This window comes from Sceloporus undulatus, chromosome 11 (assembly GCF_019175285.1).
Source record: "Sceloporus undulatus isolate JIND9_A2432 ecotype Alabama chromosome 11, SceUnd_v1.1, whole genome shotgun sequence".
NCBI classification, from domain to species: Eukaryota; Metazoa; Chordata; class Lepidosauria; order Squamata; family Phrynosomatidae; genus Sceloporus; species Sceloporus undulatus.
The window spans coordinates 6,497,777-6,522,500 of NC_056532.1; the positions used below are offsets into that span (position 1 = coordinate 6,497,777).

At 49.6% G+C, this 24,724-nt stretch overlaps 3 protein-coding genes across 10 annotated transcripts in view; 1 reads left to right on the plus strand and 2 right to left on the minus strand.

The window, feature by feature from the left end:
• GIT1 (GIT ArfGAP 1) overlaps positions 1-1,240 on the minus strand; it is a 23,465-nt gene extending 22,225 nt beyond the window's left edge. For all 5 annotated transcript variants that reach the window (XM_042442619.1, XM_042442618.1, XM_042442620.1 and 2 more), the window contains exon 1: positions 1,074-1,240. In XM_042442619.1, the coding sequence (XP_042298553.1) occupies positions 1,074-1,128 (55 nt within the window). In that variant the 5' untranslated portion in view covers positions 1,129-1,240. The remainder of the gene's footprint in view (positions 1-1,073) is intronic.
• A 1,419-nt stretch (positions 1,241-2,659) lies between these two features.
• Positions 2,660-18,071, plus strand: ANKRD13B (ankyrin repeat domain 13B). The gene is given in 16 exon segments (XM_042442859.1): positions 2,660-3,463; positions 9,246-9,272; positions 9,274-9,382; positions 10,114-10,238; positions 10,685-10,730; positions 11,120-11,263; positions 11,587-11,776; positions 12,041-12,107; positions 12,240-12,338; positions 12,651-12,716; positions 13,072-13,202; positions 13,315-13,472; positions 13,875-14,033; positions 14,844-15,004; positions 15,631-15,707; positions 15,934-18,071. Coding segments are annotated over 16 exon segments (2,235 nt in total). The 5' UTR covers positions 2,660-3,007; the 3' UTR covers positions 16,154-18,071.
• An 840-nt stretch (positions 18,072-18,911) lies between these two features.
• The window catches only part of CORO6 (coronin 6), a 12,915-nt gene continuing 7,102 nt past the window's right edge, over positions 18,912-24,724 (minus strand). For 2 of the 4 annotated variants that reach the window (XM_042442742.1, XM_042442744.1), the window contains exons 7-12: positions 23,374-23,493; positions 21,925-22,029; positions 21,483-21,628; positions 21,066-21,123; positions 20,636-20,866; positions 18,912-20,083 (exon numbers count right to left, since the gene is read on the minus strand). In XM_042442742.1, coding sequence (XP_042298676.1) covers positions 19,961-20,083; positions 20,636-20,866; positions 21,066-21,123; positions 21,483-21,628; positions 21,925-22,029; positions 23,374-23,493 — 783 coding nt within the window. In that variant the 3' untranslated portion in view covers positions 18,912-19,960. Of the gene's footprint in view, positions 20,084-20,635; positions 20,867-21,065; positions 21,124-21,482; positions 21,629-21,924; positions 22,030-23,373; positions 23,494-24,101; positions 24,222-24,724 lie in introns of all 4 variants that reach the window. The other 2 variants (XM_042442743.1, XM_042442745.1) reach the window with 2 other exon arrangements.

Genomic DNA, 24,724 nt, shown 5'->3' on the forward strand with positions numbered 1-24,724 from the left:
AGATAGATAGATAGATAGATAGATAGATAGATAGATAGATAGATAGATAGATGGATGGATTGGGGAAAGGGGAAACAGAATAGCTAGGCTTCTTCCTTGGGGGTGTCCTACTCTGCAGGAGGAGCAATGGGGAAGGAAGGAAGGAAGGAAGGATGGATGGATGGATGGATGGATGGATGGATAGATAGATAGATAGATAGATAGATAGATAGATAGATAGATAGATAGATAGATAGATAGATAGACGATGGATTGAGGAAAGGGGAAACAGAATAGCTAGGCTTCTTCCTTGGGGGTGTCCTACTCTGCAGGGGAGCAATGAAGAAGGGAGGGAGGGAGGAAGGGATAGATGATAGATAGATAGATAGATAGATAGATAGATGGATAGATAGATAGAGGGAATGAGAAAGAGTAGCCAGGCTTCTTGGGGGGGGGGGGTTGGCCTACTCTGTAATAGGGACAATGACAAAGGAAGGAAGAAAAGAAATGCAAGTAAGGAAGGAGGGAAGGAAGGTAGAAAGGAAAGAAAGAAAGAAAGAAAAGGAAGGATTGATTGTGGAGGTGGGAAACATAGCAGCCAGGCTCCTTTGAGGAGCTGGCGATTAGAAGCCTGGGTTCCAACTCTGTAGGGAGGAGAGGAAGGAAGAAAGGAAAGAAATAAAAGGAAGGACTGATTGTGAAGGTGGAAAGCATAGCAGCCAGCCTCCTTTGAGGGCCTAGGGCTGAGCCAGAGGCCTAGGGTTCTCCTCTGCAGGGAATAGAGGAAGGAAGGAAGGAAGATCCATCCATGGCTCCATTGGGGGAGTGGGCAACCCAGTAGCAGCCAGTCTGCTTCCTTCCGCTTGCCCTCCCCTGCAATGAGGAAGGCAGGCAGGGAAGGAAGGAGGGGTGCCTGGGGTGGGTGGGTGCTGGAGCCCTTGGCCTTCTCCTCCTTCTCTGGGGCTGGATCTAGATCTGGGGGGAGAAGGTCTGTGCCTCTGCCTGGGCCAGGCCCTCCTCTTCCCTTCCCTCCCCTTCCCCTCAATGGGGCCTTGCCTGGCCTTCCCTGGGACCAAGGGGGGGGTCCTCCTTACCTGGGGCACTGCAGTCTGCGCAAACCTCGGCCCGAGGGACCCCTTTGCGGGACATGCCTGCTGCCTTGGCCTTGGCACCAGGGCCTCCTCCTCCTCCTCCTCTTCTTCTTCTTCTTGCAGGAAGGCAGCCGGGAGCAAGAGGAGGAGGAGGGGAGCTGGCAAGGGACCGCCCCCCGGAGGAGGAGGAGCCACCACCAAGAAGAGGAGGAGGAGGAGGAGGCCCTCAGTCAGGAGGGGCCACAAAGGGACCCCGCCCCGGCCTCAAAATCCCAATCTGCTAGGATGCATTTGCAATTTTGCATTTTGCAATTTTCATTTTGCAATTTGCATTTTGCAATTTTGCAATTTTGCATTTTTGCATTTTTGCATTTTGCAATTTGCATTTTGCAATTTTGCAATTTTGCATTTTGCAATTTGCATTTTGCAATTTTGCATTTTGCAATTTTGCAATTTGCTTTGCTATGGACTGCATCTCCCAGCGTCCCCAGCCAGCCTGCTGGGATCTGTAGTCATGGCCTCTCAAGGGGAAGAGGCTGCATCACAATCTCTGACACCCCCTCTTCCCTCCAACTCCCCCCATCCCCATCCCTACAAGCCTACAAACAAAACATCACAGCCCCCTCCCCTTATATTGCATTCTTTTGCAAAGAGGTTGGGGTTTTTCAGTGGCTTGTTACCTTTCCTTACATTATTTTTGGAAAGGTTGGCAAACGCCGAGGGTCTTGCCCTGGCTTTTTAGCTGTTATTCCGCCCCATCAAAGAGGAATAAAGCCCATGGTGCTTGGAGTACGCTGCTGCAAAGGGAACGCTGGACAAAGGTGTTGTGTGACTTGAATTTCCAACGTATGGCAACCTTAAGTGAAGCTATGATGAGGCTTTCTTGGCACGATTGGTCCATTGCGGGGTTGTTCCTTGGCCTCCCTTTGAGGCTGAGAGAGTGTGACTTGACCCTGGTCATTCATTGTGTTTCCAGGGCCAAGAAAGGATTCGAACCCTGACCTTGCAGAGTTTTACATCCAACGCTCAAGTCAGTATGCCGTGTGGACTGTCCTCCAATGGCAAACATGTCCTCTGGATATAGTTTACAGGTGCCTGTAAATGACAACATTGTGTTGTGGTTGTGTGTCTTCAAGTCGTCGTTTCTCCAACTATGATGCTATTCTGGGGTCTTCTTGGCCAGATTTCTTCAGAGGAGGTCCATTGGAAGCATGCATTTCTATTTCTAGCAGTGCTTTTAGCTTATCCTTTGGGAAGGTCTGCCATTTTATCTCAAAGGCCCTCCATCTTGACCCCAAAATAGGGATACCTTTACTGTGCCAAGCGAAATATTCACATGGTCCAAGCTTTTGAAGCACGGGCCAAAAGGGGTTCAAAATGAGGCCGGAGAACATTCGGGGGGGTGCCTTGTCCTCCTTTGCGGTCAGGACGGTCACTTTGGGTTATCGCCACAAAGGAGGACAAGGCATGGCAAAAGGGAGGACCCATTTGGCCAGGGCTTCGAAAGCTTGCCAAGTGGGCCATGTGGATATGTTTGCTTGGCACAGAAAAGGTATCCCTCTTTTGGGGTCAAGATGGAGGGCCTTCAAGCTCAAAGGGCAGACCTTCCCAACAGAGAAGCTAAAAGCCTGCTCCAAATGGATCTCCTTGGAACAAATCTGGCCATGCCCTCCAAATGGAGGCTGTGCCCAAAGAAAAGAGTGCTCAAGAAAAACCCTCCTAGCCAGAGAGTGTTCCAAATGGAGGAGGTTTTTGGACAGAAGTCTGGGATGGAGGAGATACCCTGGAATAAAAAAGAGGGGTGCCTGGTCCCTGTGCCCTGTGAGGGCATGGGCACCCTTTGGGTGACCCTCTCCCAGCCTCAGAGTGGCCAAGAAAAGGACTTGAGTGGCCCCAACGTCTTTACGCAGAGATGCAGGAAAGGATGCTCTGGATAGATGGAGGCAGAGAAGGAGGAGGGCTTTCTCTCTCTCTCTCTCTTGCCTGGGAGGGACTACAAATCCCATGATGCCTTGTGGGCAGGGAGCAGTGCCTCCTCCAGCAGGGTGAGGCTGGAGAGGCTGCCCTGGGGCTGCCTGGGGGGGTCCAAAGGGGGATCCTTTGACATCTCCAAGGCGCAAAGCAAAGGCGCAGAGCTGGACCTTGCCTCCTTTCCTGCTTCTTCTTCCTCCTCCTTCTCTTTGCCAGGCTGCTGCTGCTGCTGCAAAGGTGCCAGGGCTCCCCTTCCTCCTGGAGGGGTCCATGCAGCCCCAGCCCCCCCAAGGCCTCGCCCCATCGGTGCCCCCAGGATGATGCCAGCCGGTGGCCCCACCTTGGAGAGCCGGTACCCACTGCATGCCCTGGTTTGGCACGACCAGCCCCACCAGTTGGAGAGGATGCTCAGCTCCCAGCAGGTGGGCCAAAGAAGGGGGGGCAGGGGCTTTGCTTTGAGGGGGGGAACAAAGGGCTGATGCAATGCCAGGAACCCCCCCTTCCTTGCCTTCTCCTCCTTTGCCTCCCTCTCCACTTTGCAAAGCAAGCAGGAGGGTGTTTTTCTTCCCCTTCCTTCCTTTGCATGGCCAGGATTCCCCTGCTTTTGTGGCATTATCTGGGACCCCAAAGGCTGGGTTTGGGGGTTCAATAGGAAGGATAAGGAACCAGGCTATGATTTTTTGGGGGGGGGGGTTAGGAACCCTGGAAGTGTGGGGAGATCTTGGGAGGCAAAGAGAAGGCAAACAGGGATGGAGGCTTGCCTGAGATTGCAAGCAATCCATATTGAAAAAGCATTGGCAATGTTTTTAAAAAGATTGGCTATTCTATACAATATTTAGGGAGGGGACAAGGAAAGCAGGGAAATCCTTTCCATGTCTAGAGAGCAGGGGGATACCCTTCTCTTTGATTTGCAAAGAAGGATTTGGGGTATTCATCATTATTTGCGATATTGGCAAATATTTGCAATTATTTACAAGTATTCGCAAGCGTTGGCCATGTTTGAAAAACGTGCAATATTTTGCAATGTATGGCGAATTAAAAAGGGGATTTGTCAGAGGAATCAGGGCCTGGTCCCCCCCCCAAGCAGGTGTTGGAGACTTTCCTTCCAGGAAAGGGTACCCCCAAATCTGGGAGGTTTGGGGATCCTGGTTGTGGTTTACCCTCCAAAGGGAGCACCCAAGAGGACCCCAAGGTGGGAAGGAAGGGGCTTCCAGAGCAACCTGGTTGTGATATTTCGGGAACTGGGAAGAGCGGGGAGGACCTGGTGTACAAGATTGGCACCGCCGCATGGGGAATCTCCCCTTCCTTGGGTTTGGCATCGACATGCACGGTGGTTTAGACCGCATGAGGATGCCCCTCTGGATAGCAATGGGCCAGGATCTCCTCTATATGAAGAGGTAGATGCCTTTCGGTTGTTGTTGTTGCACTCCTAAAAGAGGACCCTTGAGCATCTGCAGAGTGCATCACCTTTCTTGCAGGAGCATCACTGTGAAGCCTGGGTTTTGCTAAGTCAAGTCCAAGACACATGGACTGGGATGTCTCTGAGGCCTGAGGTTTTGTTTGACGGAGTTAAGGGATATCTGAGATTGCGGCCGTCCCAAATCATCCCAAGACAATTTGCTGCCCGAATAATGTGCAGTGAAATCATGCCACTGTCGGTGCCACTGTCGGTGCCAGTTGGGCCTTGATAGGGAGGGAAGTGCGGATGCTTTGGCAGATTTAATGTGGAACAGTTGTCCAGGAAAATGACTGGAGGTTTGGATCTAAGACAGGGTAGGAATCGTGCAATCCTCCCAATGTGGTTGGACTATAACTCCCACCATTCCTCATCCTTGGCAGTGCTGCTGGGAACTGCAGTCCAGCCATGTCTGGAAAGCCGCACCATTGCCATCCCTCCTCTAGTGTTGTTATATCACCATTCCCTCGATCCTTGACTATTATTTGTGTTGGTTAAGACTGATGGGAGCTGCAGTCTGACAACATTTGGAGGGCTGTGAGTTGCCAGAGTCCATACCTGGGAATGCATTTGAGTTTCCCAGTTCGTGGCGGACGCTGCAAGGATTTGCAGTGGTTCTTCTCCGTAACTTAAAAGTAGAACCTACATAGCCAAGAGAAGTCGAACTCCACATGGTCAAAAGGCATGGAGGGAAAAGTGCTTTTTTCAAACAGCAACATATTTATGAGCCTGTGATTTTAACTCCCAGAATCCCATGGTAGTTGCAGGATTCTGGGACCTGTCATCCAAAAAACACCTCCAAAATTAACTTTTCCAAGCTCTGCCCAGAAGTGTTGAAAACAGGACCTTGGAGAGAGACCCTTGGATCCGACAAGCCATATTTTAATCCCATATATAACATTATGTTTTAAATCTTAAGCCTTTATCTTATCAATCTTAAGCCTTTGTCTTGAGCGTTTGATCGAAAAGCTGCTTCGACATTTTGACAATCGAGAAATTAAAGCTAAAACAAGGTTTGCAATGAAGCGGCAAACTCAGTGCTACCCAAAGATGGATCCTCTCTGGTCAGGAGCAATGAAGCCAGGGAGCAATGAGTGGATCAGTTTCTGGAAATCCAGCTTTCAAGGCCCCAAATCCAGCCACAGGGGTCAACAGTGTGTTGGAAGGACTGCAAACCCCATCGTCCCCCAAAGTTATTGGTGCCGGCGAGGGCCACAGATGGGCATTGCAATTGGAGAAAAAGGCTGCTTGCTTTTTAAAGGTAAAAGGGCCCCAACTGGTTCTGAAATGCCCAGTATCCTGATTCCGGGAGGAGATGTCTTCGCCGGTGTTTACCTTCCTTTTTCATGTCTATTTTTTGGTCCCTCTTCTGCCACACCCGCCTTTCTTGAAAGGAGAGAAACCTTGGCAAGAAATCTGCCGGCAAACAAGGAAAATCCGGGGGAGAAAACGTTGGGGGTTTTATGATATTTTCTGGGCGGAGGAATAATCGAAATCGCAGACGGCACAAAAAAAAAGGCATCGTTTTGCACGGAAAGGGCGCCGTTTTGCTCTCCGTCGCGACCTCCATTTAGCAATTTTATCTGGTTTATTTTTTCTCCATACTCTCTCTATTTTCTTTTCTTCTTTCCCCTCCAAATTAAATACTAAGCCGATCCCACAAATAGTGGCTTTTGGTAGCCGGAGGGCTTCTAAATGTTCAACCTTTATCCATGTACAAGGATTTCTTTTATTGCTAATTTTAACAGTCGGGGGGTTGTTTTTTTCCGCAGCCTGGGAACATGTTGCGTGTTTTGGACGACAAAAAGGGCATTTTCATTGGAAGGGCCTTGCTTCTAAATTGAACTTTTTGTTGTTATTTCTGCTTACGGGTTCTACATTCTTTCTTAATGTTATGGACAATTGGAATACATTTATTTTTGCCTTAACATGCATTGTATTTGTTTTTCATTTGCGTGTTTGCCATCCGTCTTTCCTCTACAGGAAAAGCCAGGTGCAAATATTAGTAGTTGTAGTAATAATATAATGATATTAATAATAATAAGAAGAAGAATATAGGTCAGTGATGGCGAACCTATGACACGCGTGCCAGAGATGGCACTCGGAACCCTCTCTGTGGGCGCATGTGCCATCGCCCCAGCACAGCGTTTGTTACTAGAAGCTCAAAGGGACATGGCACTTTGCAATAAATAAGTGGGTTTTGGGTTGCAGTTTGGGCACTCGGCCTCGAAAAGGTTCACCATCACTGATATAGGTCCTAGAAATGCCACTGGATATGGGATTTCTGGGTGCACTAGAGTCCAAAAAGTGTACTTTTCCAGACTATTTTTCTGAGATGGGCATAAGACCGGGTAGTAATTATGTAACTTCTCTGATGTGGTTGGGCTACAAGTCCCATCAGCCGTACCCGGTGTTGAATGCTGGGAGCTGTGGTCCAACAACAACAACAACTACTACTACTACTTTGTGCAAGTAGTTTTCTCTGGCACAGCCATCGCCAAAGTGGACATCCCCATATGTTTTGGACTACGTTGCCCATGATTCCTGACCATTCTGGCTGGGGCTGATAGGAGCTGAAGTCCAAAGTAGCTGGAGAGGCTGTGAGGCACGTATTGTTTTATTGTATATCCCATCATCCCTTTGTTCCCTTCTAGATGTCCTTTGGGGAGATTAGTATTAGGATGCACCTGATGGGGGATTTTGGAAGTTGTGATCCCCCTCCAAAATGATGCTTCTAGCTTCTGCCCACAGAATAGCAGCTGGCACCATCGGATTCCTGCAAGCGCCGAGGACGGATCCGTTGTTGGTTATTTTCTTTAATTATAAACCTTTTAATTAAAGCAATTTCGGAGAGCTTCTGCATCAGAGAGAGAGGCAAGGAGTTGATCTGTCTTTTGGGGTTTTAATGAAGACTCCCAGCTTTGTAGTCAAAAAGCACTTTTCCGTCTTGCCAATTTGTCCTGGAAAGGGGCTTTGCCAGGGACAGACAGGTGGCAAAGGGAAGGGCACTCTGCACATGCTCAGTATCTCTCTCTCTCTCGCTATGCTAACCCAGGATCCTACTCAAATGCGCAAATAATCAAACCCACAAAAGTCAACGCTGCAAATGTGGAGGGCTGACTGTACACAGTTTGGTGCTTTCTATGGGAATCTCTAGGCCCTCCAGCATGACTCTATGGCCAACGTCCGGCAGAATCACACCGGAGGATTGAGAGATTCCTAGAGAGGACATATGGCTCAAATCCACAATGAACCAAATCCACAAAAGCCATAAATGTGGCCGGCCGGCTGCACATGTCTTTGCATCTGGCTGCAGCTCTAGGCTTTGAGAGCTGCTCCTTTGCCTGCAAGAGCCAAGAGGTCTGCTTAGCTCTTATTATTTGCAATTAACGCACAACTCTCGGGAGACAAACCCAGAGTGCGCGAGTGTGTCGTTTTGTAAGACGCAACAGGAGACAAGAGGAAAATGCACACTCCTTGCAGCCATGCCTTCCCCAGGGAAGCCACAAGCAACACCTGCCCTCCGCGTCTCATGGCCACTTCCAAAACTAAAAAGAGGCCTTTCTCCGGAGACCTGAATCCCACGCCTGTGTGCCTGGCAACTCAGTTGTGTTGTAACATTGTGCAGTTCATCACATCTCTCCCCATAGCCGGAGCAGCCAAGTTCAGAAACAACAGCAACCGAGTTTGATTTGTGTGAACCTGAACCAGTTGCGGTCATTTGCGTCTCCTCCGGGAAAGTCAATGGGTCCCGCTTTCGTGCGTCCAAAATGCTCTGCATTACAACAGTGGAACTAAAAGTGGTGTGTTATAATTGTTGAGGGGAAAGTCCATCTCCAGCCATGATTGTGAGAATAACAAGTAGCCTTTACGGCTGTGTGTTTGTGTACCTTTAGGTCATACCTATTGGTTTATGGCAACCCCATTAATTTAGTAGGGCTTTCCTAAGCAAGGCATCCTCAGAGGTGGTTTATGCCAGTTCCTTCCTCTGAAATAGAGCTTCCAACACTTAGTACACTCATCATATTTGTGGTTTTACTATTGGTGGATTTGATGATTCGTGGATTTGATTAATATGTTCTCTCTAGGAATATCTAGGTCCTCCAGTGCAACTCTATGGTCAACTTTAACTAAACATTGCACTGAAAGACCTAGAGATTCCTGGAGAGGATACTCTACTAGGCCTTTGTAGCTCCTCTGGTGCAACTCTATGGTCAACTTTAACTAAACGTTGCACTGAAAGACCTAGAGATTCCTAGAGAGAACACTCTACTAGGCCTTTGTAGCTCCTCCATTGCAGTTCTATGGTCAGTGTCTGTCGGACATTGACCACAGAGTTGCGCCGGAGGACCTAGAGATTCCTAGAGAGGATACTCTACTAGGCCTTTGTAGCTCCTCCAGGGCAGTTTTATGGTCAGTGTCTTTTGGACGTTGACCACAGATTCGCACTGGAGGACCTAGAGATTCCTAGAGAGGTGTCCTCTCAGGTTAAAACATGGTGTTTTTGTGCTTTGCGGGTTTTCCATTTTCACAGGGGGTCTTGTGCCCCTAACCCTAGTGAATATGGAAGGACAAGTGTATTTGTTGGCGGTCTCCTGTTCAGGGGCTAACTAGGACTTCCAGAATCCCTGGGATGCTTCTGAGAGGTGCAGTCCTTCCAAAAGGAAACGTTCCCCAGCTTTGCCATCATTTTTCCCCATGGCTATAGAACAGGACTCATGAACTCCTCAACCCTTTGCTCCCAACAGGTGGATATTGAGCTCCTCGATCCAAGGGGGGCGCACCCCTTTGCACCTAGCGACCACCTTGGGACACCTGGAGTGCGCCCGTGTCCTTCTACGGCACGGCGCCGATGTGGCCAAAGAAAACCGGAGCGGATGGACAGGTGCGTAACTAATTTTCTCTTCTAATATCAAAACAGTGGGTGTTCAGGAGTGGCTGGACTCCGGCACCCATCATCCCCACCATTGGCTGATTTGACGGTAGCATCCAGAGCAATGCCTTCCAACATTGCACAGATTCAGACACACAAGGATATCCAAATGTGGCCCAAAAGGTGTATGATTTTATTTTATCCAGAAGTGATAGGACTCCGGCACCCATCATCCCCACCATTGGCTGATTTGACCAGGGACGATGGGAGTTTGGATATGGTAGCATCTGGAGCAGTGCCTTCCAACGTTGCACAGATTCAGACACACAAAGGATATCCAAATGTAGCCCAAAAGGAGTGTGTATTCTATCATCCCCATCACTGGTTGTGCTTGACTGGGGACAATGGGAGTCAGAGTACAGCAGCATCTGGAGCAATACCTTCCAACAATTCACAGTTTCAAACCGGGACATGTGCGGCCAAGGGAACATCAATGTTTCACCAAGAAGGTGTGGGTATTAAAGCGAGTGTCTTTGAAGGTGTTTTCTGTTCCGAAATTACGTTTTCAGGTCGCTTCCTAACATTTAGACGGAACCACTTCTCCTGCCGTTTGAATCCATCACTCTGAGTGCGAGTCTCTGGAGCAGCAGAAAACAAGCTCCATCCTCAATGTGACGTCCTTTCAAATATTACATTCTTCCCTTTATTCTTTTATTCTTCTATTCTTTCTCTGTCCCCCGCAGTCCTGCAAGAGGCAGTGAGCACGCGAGATCTGGAGCTGGTCCAACTGGTGCTGCGTTATCGCGACTACCAGCGCGCCATCAAGCGCCTGGCCGGCATCCCGATCTTGCTGGAGAAACTGCGCAAGGTGATGAGTTCGAAACACCCCCCTTTTCTGTGACCTGTTTGGTGAGATGGCTTTTTTTCAGGTGGTAAATAGACCCAGACATGGTCCTCTTTGGGGGAAAGAACATTTAATGGGACTTGGGCATCCACAGATTTGGGAATCCACAGGGGATAGATGCCAAGGCTCACTGGAACGTAAAGAGAATAGCGTCTAAAGTCAGTCCCTCTTATCCATGCATTCAACCATCCATGGCTTGAAAACATTTTTTAAAATATACAAACTTCAGGACGCAAGCCTTGGTTTTGGCGTTTTATAAAAGGGACACCATTTTACTCCGCCACTGTCTGTAATGGATCCATGGATTTGGGAATTCACTGGAGGTTCTGGAACGAAACTTTGTACGCCATGAATGTCTTTCTCTCTCGCTCTCCCCTTTTGACTCCTGCCTTCTCTCCTCTTTCCTGCAGGCACAAGATTTCTATGTGGAGATGAAATGGGAGTTTACTAGTTGGGGTACGTTGTGGCTTGCAAAGGGAGCGACTTGGGCTTCGTTTTGGGGCAGCAATGCAAGGCAATGTGTTACTTTTAAATTGGAAAATGTGGATTAGCATTATTACCCACAGGGTGTTCCTGGCACCAAACCTCAGCGGATACCAAGGGTCCACTGTAAACTGAGTGATATATGGGAATTACAGTTGATGGGTACTAAGGATTCTGTATGGTGTACTATGGAAGGAGGTCAAGGGTGGTGGTGGCATAATGCATTACCGCACCGGGTGATGCCAACCTTAGTGATGCCACTATTCCACGCCATCCACTTTCAAAGCCCATGACTTCACATGGGCACCGGGTACCTGAGTGATCCACCCCACAACATGATCTCTATTCTGCTCCTCTAACAGTGCCTTTGGTCTCCAAGATCTGCCCCAGCGATACGTACAAGGTCTGGAAGTGTGGACAGAACCTGCGGGTGGATACCACCTTGCTGGGGTTCGATCACATGACGTGGCAGCGTGGTAACCGGAGCTTCATCTTTCGGGGTCAAGGTTGGTGGGAGAAAGTTTGTTGTGTTGTTGTTGTGTGCCTGTTGTGTTCCTTGTTGTGTGCCTTCAGAGGGTTTCTGACTTATAGTGACTCTAAGGCGAACCTATCCTGGGGCTTCCTTGGCAAGGTTTGTTCAGAGAAGGTTTGCCATGGGAGAGTGTGACATGGCCATGGTCACAGAATACGGATTTTATCGGTTAGTCTGAATTGGAGAAGGCCCATTGAATCAAACGTTGAATGGTGAGATCCCACTAACTCAATGGGTCGATTTCACTATCACCTTCCAAAGCTGTGCTCAGACGTGGTCATGCATTTCTTTCTCCAGATACCAGTGCGGTGGTGATGGAAATCGACCACGACCGGCGGGTGGTTTACTCCGAAACCCTGGCCCTGGCTGCCCACGACCGGGAAGGTATCCTGGCCGCAGTCCAGCCCACGGAAGAGCAAGTGATGGGGCGCCTCATGGCTCCCGTGGTGACCACGCAACTGGACACGAGGAACATTGCCTTTGAGAGGTGCGCATGGGACTCGCATCCTTTCCTGGAAGGCAGAGGGGGAGCTGCACAGACATCATGCTACATCCGGCTGCCATTTTGGCTGATTTTTGGCTGCCATTTTGTCCCTCCCACTGGTAGGGGAATTCAATTTTGGGAAGGCATGGCCTTCTCTGTGTTGGCACCCCAATCCGCTCCCCTTGGCGGCACCAGCCCTGATATTTTATTTAAACTCCTCTTTCTATGAAAAGAAAGCTGAGCTAATTTCTCGCTCCTTGTCTCCAGGAACAAGACGGGTATTTTGGGCTGGAAGAGCGAGAAGACGGAGGTGGTGAACGGGTATGAGGCCAAGGTGAGGCAGGCACATTTGGACTTGCCAAGGAAGATGGGCTTTTCAATGAAGCTGGCAAGGGTGAATCTTGGCAAATCAGGACCATTTGGAGGGTATAGCAGAAGCCAACCATGTTCTTTCTCCTCCTCTCAGGTATATGGGGCTTCCAACGTAGAGCTCATCACGCGAACGCGGACAGAGCATCTTTCCGAACAGCACAAAAGCAAGACCAAAGGTATGTTCTCTTTACATGTGTCTTGCAGAGGTTCAGTGAGTACCATCCCAAGGCTGGCAAGGAAACTAGCACATAAGCATTTTGCTAACATGCTACAGTATATTCCTATATGCAGAGAGATAGATAGATATTACATATGTAGATGTGTTGGATCATGCCACACATACATGCGCACACTGCCCAGCCTTGCAGTCTAGGAAAAGCTTATTTATATCCCCTAACCAGTCTGCACGCTTTCTTCCCATGTCCCCACTGGCATCACCTATGCCAGCCTCTTCCTTACACTTATCATATAGAAAGTGCACACCTTTATGTTACTTTATTTGCAGGTGGGAAAACCCCCCCTCCAGTCATTCCTGGGCATTGCTGAACAACATGTGGGTCCCAACAATGGGGTGAGTAATGAAAGTGGGCACAATAAAAGTGGGCACAAAACCCCCCAGCCAGCATGGCTTCTGGGAGCAGCAACATACATCAGCTCTGGAATTAAATACATTCAAACATCACCTGCCTCCCCCGCAACAAAATCCCCTAACCAGTATGACCAGTCTGAGGGATCATGGGATTTGTGGTCCAAAAAAGCAACGTTCCTTAGCCCTGGAATTAAATAGATCCAAATGCCAAGCAACTCCAGGCATTAGAAATCTCTTGAGCTACTACAAACCAAATCTCCATTTTCTGCTTGCAATCGCACCCCCAAAAATGTCGATTGGATGCAGCTTCTGGCACTTGCCCCTGTCTTCCCTGCAGGCTCTCATTACGCAGACGCTAAGCCGCGCCAACCCGACTGCCATCACTCCGGAGGAATACTTCAATCCAAGCTTCGAACTGGGCAGTAGGGATATGGGGCGGCCCATAGAGCTGACCACCAAGACCCAGAAGTGAGGCTTTGGGAAGCTGTTGGCATGAGGAAACGGAGGGAAGAACGGGGCAATGGTACCAGTCGCCAGCTGGCACAGGTCTCTTATGCTCTTTCCGCTCCGATCCTGGCAGGTTCAAAGCCAAGTTGTGGCTGTGCGAAGACCATCCGCTCTCGCTGTCTGAACAGGTTGGGCCCATCATCGATTTAATGGCCGTCAGCAATGCCCTCTTTGCCAAACTACGGGATTTCATCACCCTCCGCCTGCCGCCAGGTTTCCCCGTCAAGATTGGTAATAGTCTTTGTGAATTATTACTTGCTTTTCCTCCCAGGCCCTATATATCTCCCCTTCCTCTCCACACCAGTCTTGCAAGGTAGGTCAGAAGGAGAGCAGTGGACTGGAATTGTGCAGTCGAAGGCTTTCGTGGCTGGCATCCATAGTTTTTTGTGGGATTTTTGGGCTATGTGGCCATGTTCTAGAAGAGTTTCTTCCTGATGTTTCGCTAGCATCTGTGACTGGCATCTTCAGAGAATGATGAAGATGCCAGCCACAGATGCTGGCGAAAGGTCAGGAAGAAACTTCTCTAAAACATGGCCACATAGCCCAAAACCCCCATAAATAATTTGGGACTTGTGATGCAAAGTCTCACCGTGGGGCCATCTCTCTCTCTGTCTTCTCTGCCCTCCCTGCAAGAAATCCCCATCTTCCACATCCTCAATGCCCGCATCACCTTTGGGAACCTCAACGGCTGCGACGAGGCGGTGGTCTCAGTCCGGGGGACCGGAAGTCCTGGGAGTGATGCTCCTTCGCCCGCCAGCGATCGCTCCAGCATCAGCAGCTCCAGCTCTGTGGGTATGTAAAGGGGAGATGGGGTGGATTTTAGGGGACACAAATGGGGGGTGCACGAGTGAATCACAATAACGGGGAGTACCATAACTCTACCGCTGGATATGTATGCTATACTAAGAGGAGGTTGTGCTACGAGAGGTTGCACCATGCTACAAGAGTCAGTGCAGTGTAGTACAGTGGTACCTCGGGATACGAATTACCCAGGTTACGAAATTTTCGGGATACGAAAAAATCCCATAGGGAATTATTGTTCCGGGTTACGAAAGTTTTTTCGGGTTACAAAAAAACTTCGGCGCTATTTTAAAGGGAACCGCGGCTTTTCCCCATTAGCGCCTATGGCATTTCGGCTTACGAAGGCTTTTCGGGTTACGAAAGCGGCCGCGGAACGAATTAAATTCGTAACCCGAGGCACCACTGTAGTTTGAGCATTGGACTGTGACTCTGGAGAGCAGGGTTCAAGTCCCTTCTTGACCATGAGGGATGACCCTGGGCAAGTCACATTCTCTCAGCCTCAGGGGAAGGCAATGACAAACCTCATCTGAATAAATATTGTAAAGAAAACCCCATGATAGGTTCGCCTTAGGGTTACCATAAGTCAGAAACAACTTGAAGCCATACAGCAACAACATAAAGGGGGTAAGATCTTGGCCCAGTTTAGCTTGTCACGCTCGCTTGCCCTCAGACGTGCCTGCCTTCTAAGGTTGTTGTTGCAAGGCTCAAAGAAGAGAAGGGGAGAACGACAACCGCTATAGAGGGAATCAAGATAGCCATCAGGGATGGGTGCTAATGTTTGTTCCCTGGGTTCCCTCACAGGTTCGTGCCGGTGCTATGAGATGGACCCCTCGCTCTTTGAGCCGCCCCGCGGGTACAGTGTGGTGGGCAGCCACCCAGAGCCACTGCGAGAAGATGATGATGACCTCCTGCAGTTCGCCATCCAACAGAGCTTGCTGGAAGCTGGGACCGAGTATGACCAGGTGGGAACCCAGTAAGACCAGGTGGGACAGAAGGAGGTGCTCTCCCTTCAAGCTCTTTTGCCCCGTGGTTTGAATCCGAGGGAGCTTCTGGGGGTCTGGCATTCGGTCAGCAGAGCGTTGGCACTCAAATAATCTCCCGTTCAATCCCTGGTGTCTCTGGATCTGTCTTTCTCAAAACCTTGGAGACCTGGAGCTGGTGGTCCAAGAACTGAGATGATCCTGGGAAATGGTTTTGCAAGAACAGGGAGGGTTTTGTGGGTCGTTGCCCAAAGGCCAGGAGGTTTTTTTTGTGAGCTCCCCTTCTGAATCTGGGAGGATTGTAGGAATCCTTATTCAGAAATTAGAATGATTCTGGGAGTTTGCTTTCTGGATCTGGAGTCCAAAAATGGAGGAGTCTTGTTCCTTTGGGTTGCTTTAAAGAAAGGATCAGTGTCCATTGCTGGGGATGGATGACACAAGCATAGTTTCCTTGACTTCAGACTCATTTTTATTTTGGACAACCGCTGTCAGAATCTTCCCAATTTTGGGAAGATGGCCAGCTGGGGGAATCTGGGAATTATCATCCAATGAATGCCAGCTTCCCAAGGTCTCCCATATTTCCAAACTAAACTTTCTTCTTTTTTCAGGTAACCATTTGGGAGGCCTTGACTAATAGCAAACCGGGCACGATACCCATGCCTCCGGAGGGGCGCCGAGTCGACAGGTGAGTTGCACAGGACACTGGGAAGTGCAGTTGTTTTAACCAGTTGTTCTTTCTGGAACCCGAGCTCTGTATTTCACTTCACTTTTCTCTATATTCAATGACAACACTTAGGTAGGGATGTGAAACTTTGGCCAATGTGCTTGGGCCAACATCTGCAATTACAGAAATGGGGAATGGCTTCTCCGCTGCTCATCTCGACATTTGTTTGCTTCGTCCCTCCTCCCAGGACCCCCCAGCACACACCGCCGCCGCGGCCGGCGACTCCCCAGCGGCCGTCTCCTTCTGTGGACAGAGGGCCACCGAGTCACGTGCTGCCCAGTTACGCCGAGCAACTGCGCCTGGCGATGGAGCTGTCGGCGAAAGAGCAAGAGGAGTCGGAGCGGCGTTCGCGGCAGGAAGAGGAGGACTTGGCCCGGATCCTGCGCCTCTCGCTCACTGAACAGTAGCCCAACCCTGCCCTGACTTGCGTGGGATTTCGGGGAGGGGGGGGCACTCATGCACAATGCCCTGGCAGACCTTTGGGAAGGGGCGCGAAAGGTGACGGACTGTGCCCCCCCGATCCCCCTCCCTGGTGCCACATGAATTTACACTTGCCAGGGAGGATATGGACTTGGACGGGTGACCATTTGGGAAAAGGGTGGAGGGTGGTAAGACGCCATTTGGGGAGGGCAGAATTTATTCCACCCCCCCAATTCTGAGCCATTTGAACTCTCCTTCCCCAGGAGGCAGGTAAGTCTTCATTGACCTGAGGTTTGCACATTTGGGGTGGGCTTCCTTCCCTCTTCCAATGTCCCCTCCGCGGTGGAAACACTTTTGGGGCCAAGGCGTCACATCTCACCCTCCTTTACTCCTGTCCCATTTCCCTTCTCTTCAGACCTTTTGCAGTTTCCTTCGGTCCCTTGGGATTAACCTGGTTAAATCGGGATTACTTTGATACGGAACCAGGAGACTGTCATTACATTTGGATTAATATGATCCGAATCCAGGAGGCAGTAGTTAATTCTGGTTTGATGAAGCACAGATCCAGAAGGCACAAGACACACACAGAGAAACACACACAGAGGCAGTGGTTCATTCTGGACAAAATCTAGCACAAACACAATAGTTAACTGGGAAGCATCTTAATTTAGATCCATCTGGGAGGCCGTTTTTAATTCTGGGTTGATTTATCATAGAAGCAGGATAGACCCAGAAGGCAGGGGCGAATTCTGGATTGATTCCACATCTCTTGCAGGCAGAACCAGGAGGCTCTAGTTTATTCTTGATGAAAGAACAAAAGGATATTTTGGAAACGAGTTACTTTTTTGGACTACAGCTCCCAGAACTACCCTGTTGGCCACACTGGCCAAAGGGTTCAACATTTTGGGGTTAAAACAGACAAAAAGTTGCCAAGCTCTTTTTAAGCAACAACTGTCTCTTGGGTCTAATTTGATGCAGAATCAGTCAAGAGACAAACCAAGGAGCTGGGCATTAATTCTGGATTAACTTGACATGGGATGCGTAGGGAGCAATCTTGCGCCGGTAGTATTTGCCTGGTTGGTACTCTCCTCCCATCATAGACAAAGCATATTCCCCTGCCGCACAAAGTGCACTTAAACCCCCTCCAAAAAGGCCGTAGGTCTCCGCCTGCCACTTAACACTCACTAGTTTGGCCTTGTTTCCATAATACCTTTTGCCTGATGTGTAATGTGGCCTCCAAAGCCCCCAAGTCTGGGACCGTTTTTCCACCTTAACCTATGTGCCATTTCAGAGGTGGGCCTGTTAGGCCACCATGCAACCTGAAGAAAGCGATTGCTCCTTCTGCGGTGTGCCATCAGGTGTGCACTAGAAGCGGGGAGTCTGCCCAAACCCATGCCCACGTTGCCCACCCAGACCCACCTCCCTTAACACGACGGCCGCTCTTCTTGTGTTCTTGCTCCTGGTCCCACTCTTCCTTACAAAATAGCCCTCTCTGCCACAGTGCTGTCCTCTTGCACGCCTGAAGTCATCACAACCCCATTGTTCAATGGTGCTAACCTCCACAAAACTCCACTCTCCTTGCCCAAAATTTGTGCCAGGCTGCAGCACAGAGTTAGTGGCAGCGGCGGCGATGGCGGGGAGTGAAGGTGCCTCTTTCTCCCCCACAACCCTTGTTCTCAGAGTCCCCCCACACCAAGAGGATGATGATGATGATGATGCTTTTTCCTAATTTTTGGAGGGCTGGGACAGAACTGGAGCAGCTGCAAAGGGCGAGTGGGTCGGGTTGTCTTCCACCTCTCCAAAACAACGTACATGTGCCAGGGGGAGGCTGTGGGTTTGCAAGGGGGGACCACCGCAACCAGCCGGCTCAGGTGTGTTACCTGCACAGAGACACCAATGAAAACCTCATGAACCTTCGCTGTCTCCTGTCTTGTTTGTACGTGTGGCTGTCTATGCATGGACTCATGTGCGGCTGCTTCCCGATTCTGTTTTTACATTTTCCACAATAGTGGGGATCATGGGGAAAGCATTCTCTTGTTTGCCTTCATAACCTTTTCTTCCTTTGGTCCCAATTTCATTTTTCCAGACGAACATACTGTGCTAAATTGTGCATTATAGGCCAATTTTCTGTTTAATGCTAGCGACGCATAAATTTCTATTGCCGGACCATATATGAACTAAAGGGCAGTTATGACAGCTCTGACATTCTCATGGCCATTCTGAGTTATAGGTGTTTCTGCACCTTTAAACCAATGTGTTTCAATGTAAGCAAAGAGGGAAGGTAGGTACCAGACACCTCCTTGTGCGAAAATTTAAAAGGTACAGCTGCCAGCGTAACTGGGAATTACGTTGGCATAATACCTCTGCATGATTATATAGGGATCATGGACACGAATGATCTCCAGCCATTCTTAGTAATACAGATTTGAATTCAGAACCACCCAGATGTAGTGGCGCTGCCTGGAGTAGGTTCAGCAAGTGTGATCCCTTAGTAGTACAAGTGGGGAGTCCGATGGGTACTATGTGACCGTCCTGCCCTTGCATGGCTGTACTATGCGCTCTGCAGCTGATGGTACCCCTCTACAATCTGATACTCTGGGCTAATTTTATGTCATCCTGTTGGTGAACAGGATCTAGCCATGCGCACTGCACATCCGATTGCAAATGGATGGGTCCAATACGCCATTGTTGCTTTCTGCAGACATCGGGGCAGAAGGGAAGGATTCAGAGAGGCTCAATGCATCATTTTTTAAATGCACAGGTATTTTAATCAGCATATATGAGCATAGGTCCTTCTCTCCCCACATTCCCTGCCCCACCAGCTCAAGAGAGATGGCAACTTTGCAAGACGCATTTTGGGGTGCAGAAAGAAAATGCCACCCCCTTGAACCTTCCACCCCAGTCCTAGGCCCAATGGGGGATGTATGACTTACCGTGGTCGGGAGACCAATAGCAAACCCTTACACCTTCCCTCTGCAACTGATACATAGTGCGGACACACATCTCACGCACAAATGGAGAAGAGGACTCGGTTAGGTCCTTTCCAGCATGTTTGGCAAATCCTTTCCCTCTCATTCCCATCGCCAACCCAGGTGTCCCCCGCCAGCAGGGTCCCTGATATTACACACACAAAAACCCACCAACCTCCTTTTCCCAAGACCTTGGAAACGTTCCTTTTGGGGGGACTACATCTCCCAAACTCCCCTCCCTCTTGGGGTGGACAGCCCTGGGAGTTGTAGTCCCTCCAGATGAGAGACACCGAGCTTTGCTTGTTGCTTTCTCCAGCTGAATTTCTAACACCGTGCAACCATAAAATGCTCAAATTTCCCATCCACTGCATCCCCAAAAATTCACACCAAATACATGGCAAATCTACCTCCCCATGCCCCATATTTGCCCCATTCTTTGGGGAGGAGAGGGAGGGAAAGGAGGTAGAGAGGGGGAATGGAGCAGCCCAGCCTCAGTTGGCCAAAGACGGAGGGGACAGGCTGGCTTTCACAGTGATTAGCGCACTGGCCTCTGCGCCACTGTCCCGAGGGTGTCCAAGCACATCCGCAGAGGAGGAAGAGATGCCAGTGTCCAAGCCAAGGGGGGCAGAGAGAAGGGCTGTCCCCAGTCCCACATCTCCCCTCTCTCCGTCCCATTGAACATCTGCTGAGCCACGGGGATGTAAAGCAGCGGAGGTTTCCGGAAGGACGAGGAAAATAAGGAAAGAAATGCTGACAAAAGTGGAATCTTGGCCTCCCGAGGGAAGGCGGTGCGGAATACATCCGGCATGGCGATGCAAGGGCAGGTTAGTCCGTCCCGTTGGTGAACTGGCAGAGTTTGTTTTCCAGGTCGGAAATGCGTTTCTCGTGGGCTTGGACCGTCTGTCGCAGGGACCTGATGTCTTCCAGGAGTTCCTCAAGAGCCAAGCGCTAGGGATGGAGAGAAGGAGGAGAGAGTTAGAGGAGGGAAGAGCGCTTATAGACTTCCTACACTTGGCTTGCAAACATCTACAGCCAGCCCTCCACATTTGCGGCTTTGACTTTTTGCAGATTTGATTCTTCATAGATTCGATTGGCATGTTGTCTCTAGGAATCTATAGGTCAGTGATTCCCAAAGTTGGCAGTGGAAAGGTCCAAGGGGGCAGTGAGGGGGCAAAGGGGGTAGCGAGGGTTAGGGACTTCGTCAAAGCACTAGCAATAGCGAGCAATAGCAAGTACATTTCTATGCTGCTTATTGGTGCACTTAAGCCTTGGTTTACAAAGTGTAAGCTGGGTACTCATTTTACCAACCTCGGAAAGATGCCAGGCTGAGTCAACCCTGGAGCCCCGGTTTGATATTGAACTCGCAACCTTGTGGTTTAAACAGGCATTTAACCAAGGCTCTTTACTACAATGTTAGGCTTAAGGGGCTACGCTTAAGATTTTATGATCCTATGATTCTTTCCTGCAGAAGAAACCTCAGCCAAACGGAGGCAAACTCACTGAAAAATTGGAGTCGCAGGTTGACTGGCTCCGCCGAGGTCCCACCGGAGGCCGGCTGTCGAGGATGTTCTTTTTGGTGACTTTGAGCTCACGGTTCTTGACGGGGACGTATCCGTCCCGTAGCGAAACCAGGATGGGTTCAGCGTCTTTTCCCGACAACCACTCGTCCGCTTCTAAGGCCGGCTCAGGGCCCGGCGTGTCCGGGTACAAGTCATCTTGGAAAAGGTCAGACTGCAAAAATGGGGATGAGAAGAAGCGGAGAAACGTGTGTTAGGATTGTACCGGAATCACTACCAGAGACAAATTCATGCACCCCCCAAATGGATCGTTTCGGTTTCGCTCCATTCCAAGGATGGACTCAGGTGCCATTTGGTCTGGGGGACTAACCCGAACCCTACAACTTAACTCCTCCGCCTCCTAAACAACTCACCTTTCGGGGCACTATCATCACGATGGGCTCACATTTACGTTCGTGCAGCTTGAAGAACCTATTTCGGGGTTGTGGGGGAAGAGAAAAGAGGGGCAAAGGGGTCACATAAAGCCAAAGGATCCAATGGCCTGTCTGGTGATGATCCCACATTTTTGTAGCCATACTCCCCTTCTTCAAAAATTCCAGATGCCCCATAAAGCAAGGCTAGAAAATCAGGGCGTTCCACAGATGTTTTTGGACTCCAACTCCCATATGACTATGCTGGCCATTACGGATGGGAAGTGTGATCCAAAATATCTCGAATGCACCAGGTTGCCTACCTTCTGCTGTAAAGGGGTCTCTTCCAGAGTTCTGGATTCAAACTCAAGACCCCAGGAACTACGTTTGCCCCCGGCATCTTGAGGTTTTGCACCTTACCTGGCAATTTCACATTTGCTGACATCCAGCCCTCTCTTGGGCATGAATCCCATGCCGCGTTGGGGTTCCTTGCTGCTAAAGGTGTTCAGGTAATGGACGTAGGGCGCCTCGTCGGTGATCTCAAAGTACCGGATGCTACTGTCGCCCTGCGCAGAAATGTTAAATTCGGATAGCAATCCAAACCGGGTTTATTTGGGATGCATCCCCATGGCAGAAATTAGCGTCTGATTTTGTCCATTTTGTCTAATTTTGTGCATTGAAACACTTTTAGTGGTGCCCAGATGCACATCTCTGCAATTCACAAAGAGGGTTTCGTTGCATTCCTGCAACGTAGGTACAGATACATAAAGACATAATGTGAATCTGGGCACCAGCGATAGTGTTTCGATGCCCATAATTAGAAAAACAGACACAAAACAAACACTATTACTAATAATAATACCTTGCCACACAGGTAGACGATGCTGGAATCAGGGTCATAGAAGGGAAGGAGAACCCCGTTGCTTGTGTCCATCTCTTGGAGGGCTATTGGCTCCTCAAAGTTTTTCTGCAAATAGAAGAATTTAACAGACACGGCTGGAAAAAAAACAGCCTGGGCACAAGGTTGGCACAGCACTTCCTGGCCCTGGCTTTGCATGCACAAGGTCCCAGGTTCAAATCCCCATCAGTGCCTCCAGTGTTAAAAAGGAACCAGTGACAGCCGGAAATGCTGAAATGCTTCAGGCAATAAGTACTGGGTTGCATTGGCTGTGACCAGAACTTGGAAAAGTTACTTTTGGGGACGACTGATGCCCAGGATGCTTACCATCCCAGCTGGCAAGGCCAGTTAATTATTCCAAGGCTGGCATCTGATCAGCTATAAAAGCAGTTTGCCCACGACAGCTCCATTATCTTCTGTACTACTCATACTATAGAGTTGGAAGGACTACCAAAGGATATCTAGTTTGACTCACTAACTCAACAACCCACCTCCTTATTCTCAACATAATGCATTCTACCTATACCTCCCATCCCTATATCTTTGACTTTAGGGCTATGCCTCTTGCCTTGAGCTTTTCCAATGCTCAAACCTGAAAGGAGAAAAGGCTGTATGACTCCTGAGCATGTCCAGAACTATTATCCAAAACATCACTGGCCTTGCAGCATGAGAACTATAGGCAGGTCTAGAACCCCCAAATCTGGGTTTTGCACCCTCAGAAACAACACCACACTCTCCAAATGTCCCAGTTTGGTGGGGATAATCCCCATTAATAATCCCACTTTCTCATCCGCTTTGAAAATGTACCGGTTATTCCTCTCCTTCTCCCACCTTCCCCCTTTCTCCTTGGCTTACGTCACTTGCTGCAAACTGAGTTCGAAGTACAAAAGTTGGAGGGTATGCAACACTCCCGGCATGCATTGCTGTTCCTCCCTTGCACACGCGCGCATGCACACTCGTTCGTGAAAATGCACAGCACTCTGGGAAACATGGGATCTGGGTTTTGTGCATGTATGTATGAGAAAGAGAAAGGTATCAGAATCTATTGCCCTTATATTACAGCTGGACTCTGGCTAGTCATGATGGGAGATGTGGTTCTAGCGTCACCTTACTAGGTTCTGAAGAACTATATCTCCCAGTGAATGGAAGGACAGCAACTGCCTTACCATAAAGCACTCTGGATATTAGGAGATTGCCATGTTTATTCCCACAGGAGGGAAAAGGGACCTGAGATGAGCGACTGGCATTTGTGAATAAGGTTGCCCAACTCTGGCCCATCCGAGTATTGGGCCAACTGTGGCTGCTTTGCCCTGGCGCATCTGTAACATGTGCATGCCCTAGGGATCATGGGAGGGATTGTGCAGGGAAAGGGAAGTGGGATGAGGGGCACTCCACACCATGCGGCTCAGCTACCGGATCCCACAAGCCAAGCTCCCGTTGGCTCATGCGCGTGAACCCGGTGGTGAAGATAAGTCCGTCGCGGGTGAAGACGGCCCGCATGGGCCTCATCCCTTCGTGGGGTGCAAATCTCTCCTGGTCGAGGAGGGGAAAGAAAGAGTTAAGTGTGTGGGAAAGGAGAGGAAGAGAGGAAGGAGGGACACAAGGATGGATGGGTACCTAACTGTGGAGGGCAAATTTAAAATAACCCATGTTTTAAACAAAACACGGAAGGGAAATCGCTATGCGGTGGAGCCTTTGCATCTTTTCCCCTCCATGATGCCCACATTGTCATAGCTCCATTTCGCCACATGAAGAAGAAAAGCATTTGTCCGAACCAAAGTCACAGATGTGCGTTGGGACTTCTCCATCCCTCCAGATGTGTTGGGATACATGTTGGTCAGGGGATGATGGAAACCGTAGTCCAATGGATCTGGAGTCCCCTAATATTCAAATATTTCCTGAGCTTGTACTGAAACTTATGGGGGGAAATGGAAGAGTGGGATTGGAGCTCCCAGCATTGCCCAGCCACCATGATGGGAGCGCTAATTTGCTGCATCCTTGTTCTATCTGCAAATAATAGGGCTATTGGACCCCCTCCTTTGTCTCTCTTTCCTCTTGAGGATACAAAGGCCAGGATGGCACACTGACACACGCACACATTCGCACACCATGCAACCTTGTCCACCCCATAGAAGCCATACCAGGTCCCACAGGGCCAGCTGCCGCTCACTCATCTTGCTAAAACCGGTGGTGAAGACTTTGCCATCGGCCATAAAGGTGGCCCGGACCGGCCTGGCCCCTTCGTGAGGCTTGCATTTCTCCTGGCGGCGCGCGGGGTTAGCGGGTTAGCGGGACCGGAGACAGAAAAACAAGAGACATAGACACCACATACACATACACACACACAGGGCGACTGTTAGTATGGGGTCAGTCCTACCGAAATGCAACGGCAACAATGTCTGCGGAGGGGGGAAGAAAAAACGAAGGGATGGGGAGGGGAAAAGAAATCAGGATTGGACCCATTTGGCGTTGCCGCCCTTGTTGCGGGTTGCAATTGTGCATCCTTGACTCCCTTCAGGTCAATGGGGCCATGAATCCGGTCTGGGTTTTATTGCAAACTCTATAGTTGCCTTCCATAGTAGCTGATCTATCTATCTATCTATCTATCTTGGTGGAAGGGTTTAAAAGCTTGGATATAGCTGTGTAAAAGTTTGGACTGGAATCCAAAAAGGATTGATCCTCACCTGCGGATATGGAGGCTGCACCCCAGGGATCTCCATCTCCACTGAGCATAAGATGGAAGGCATTTCATGGATATTATTCC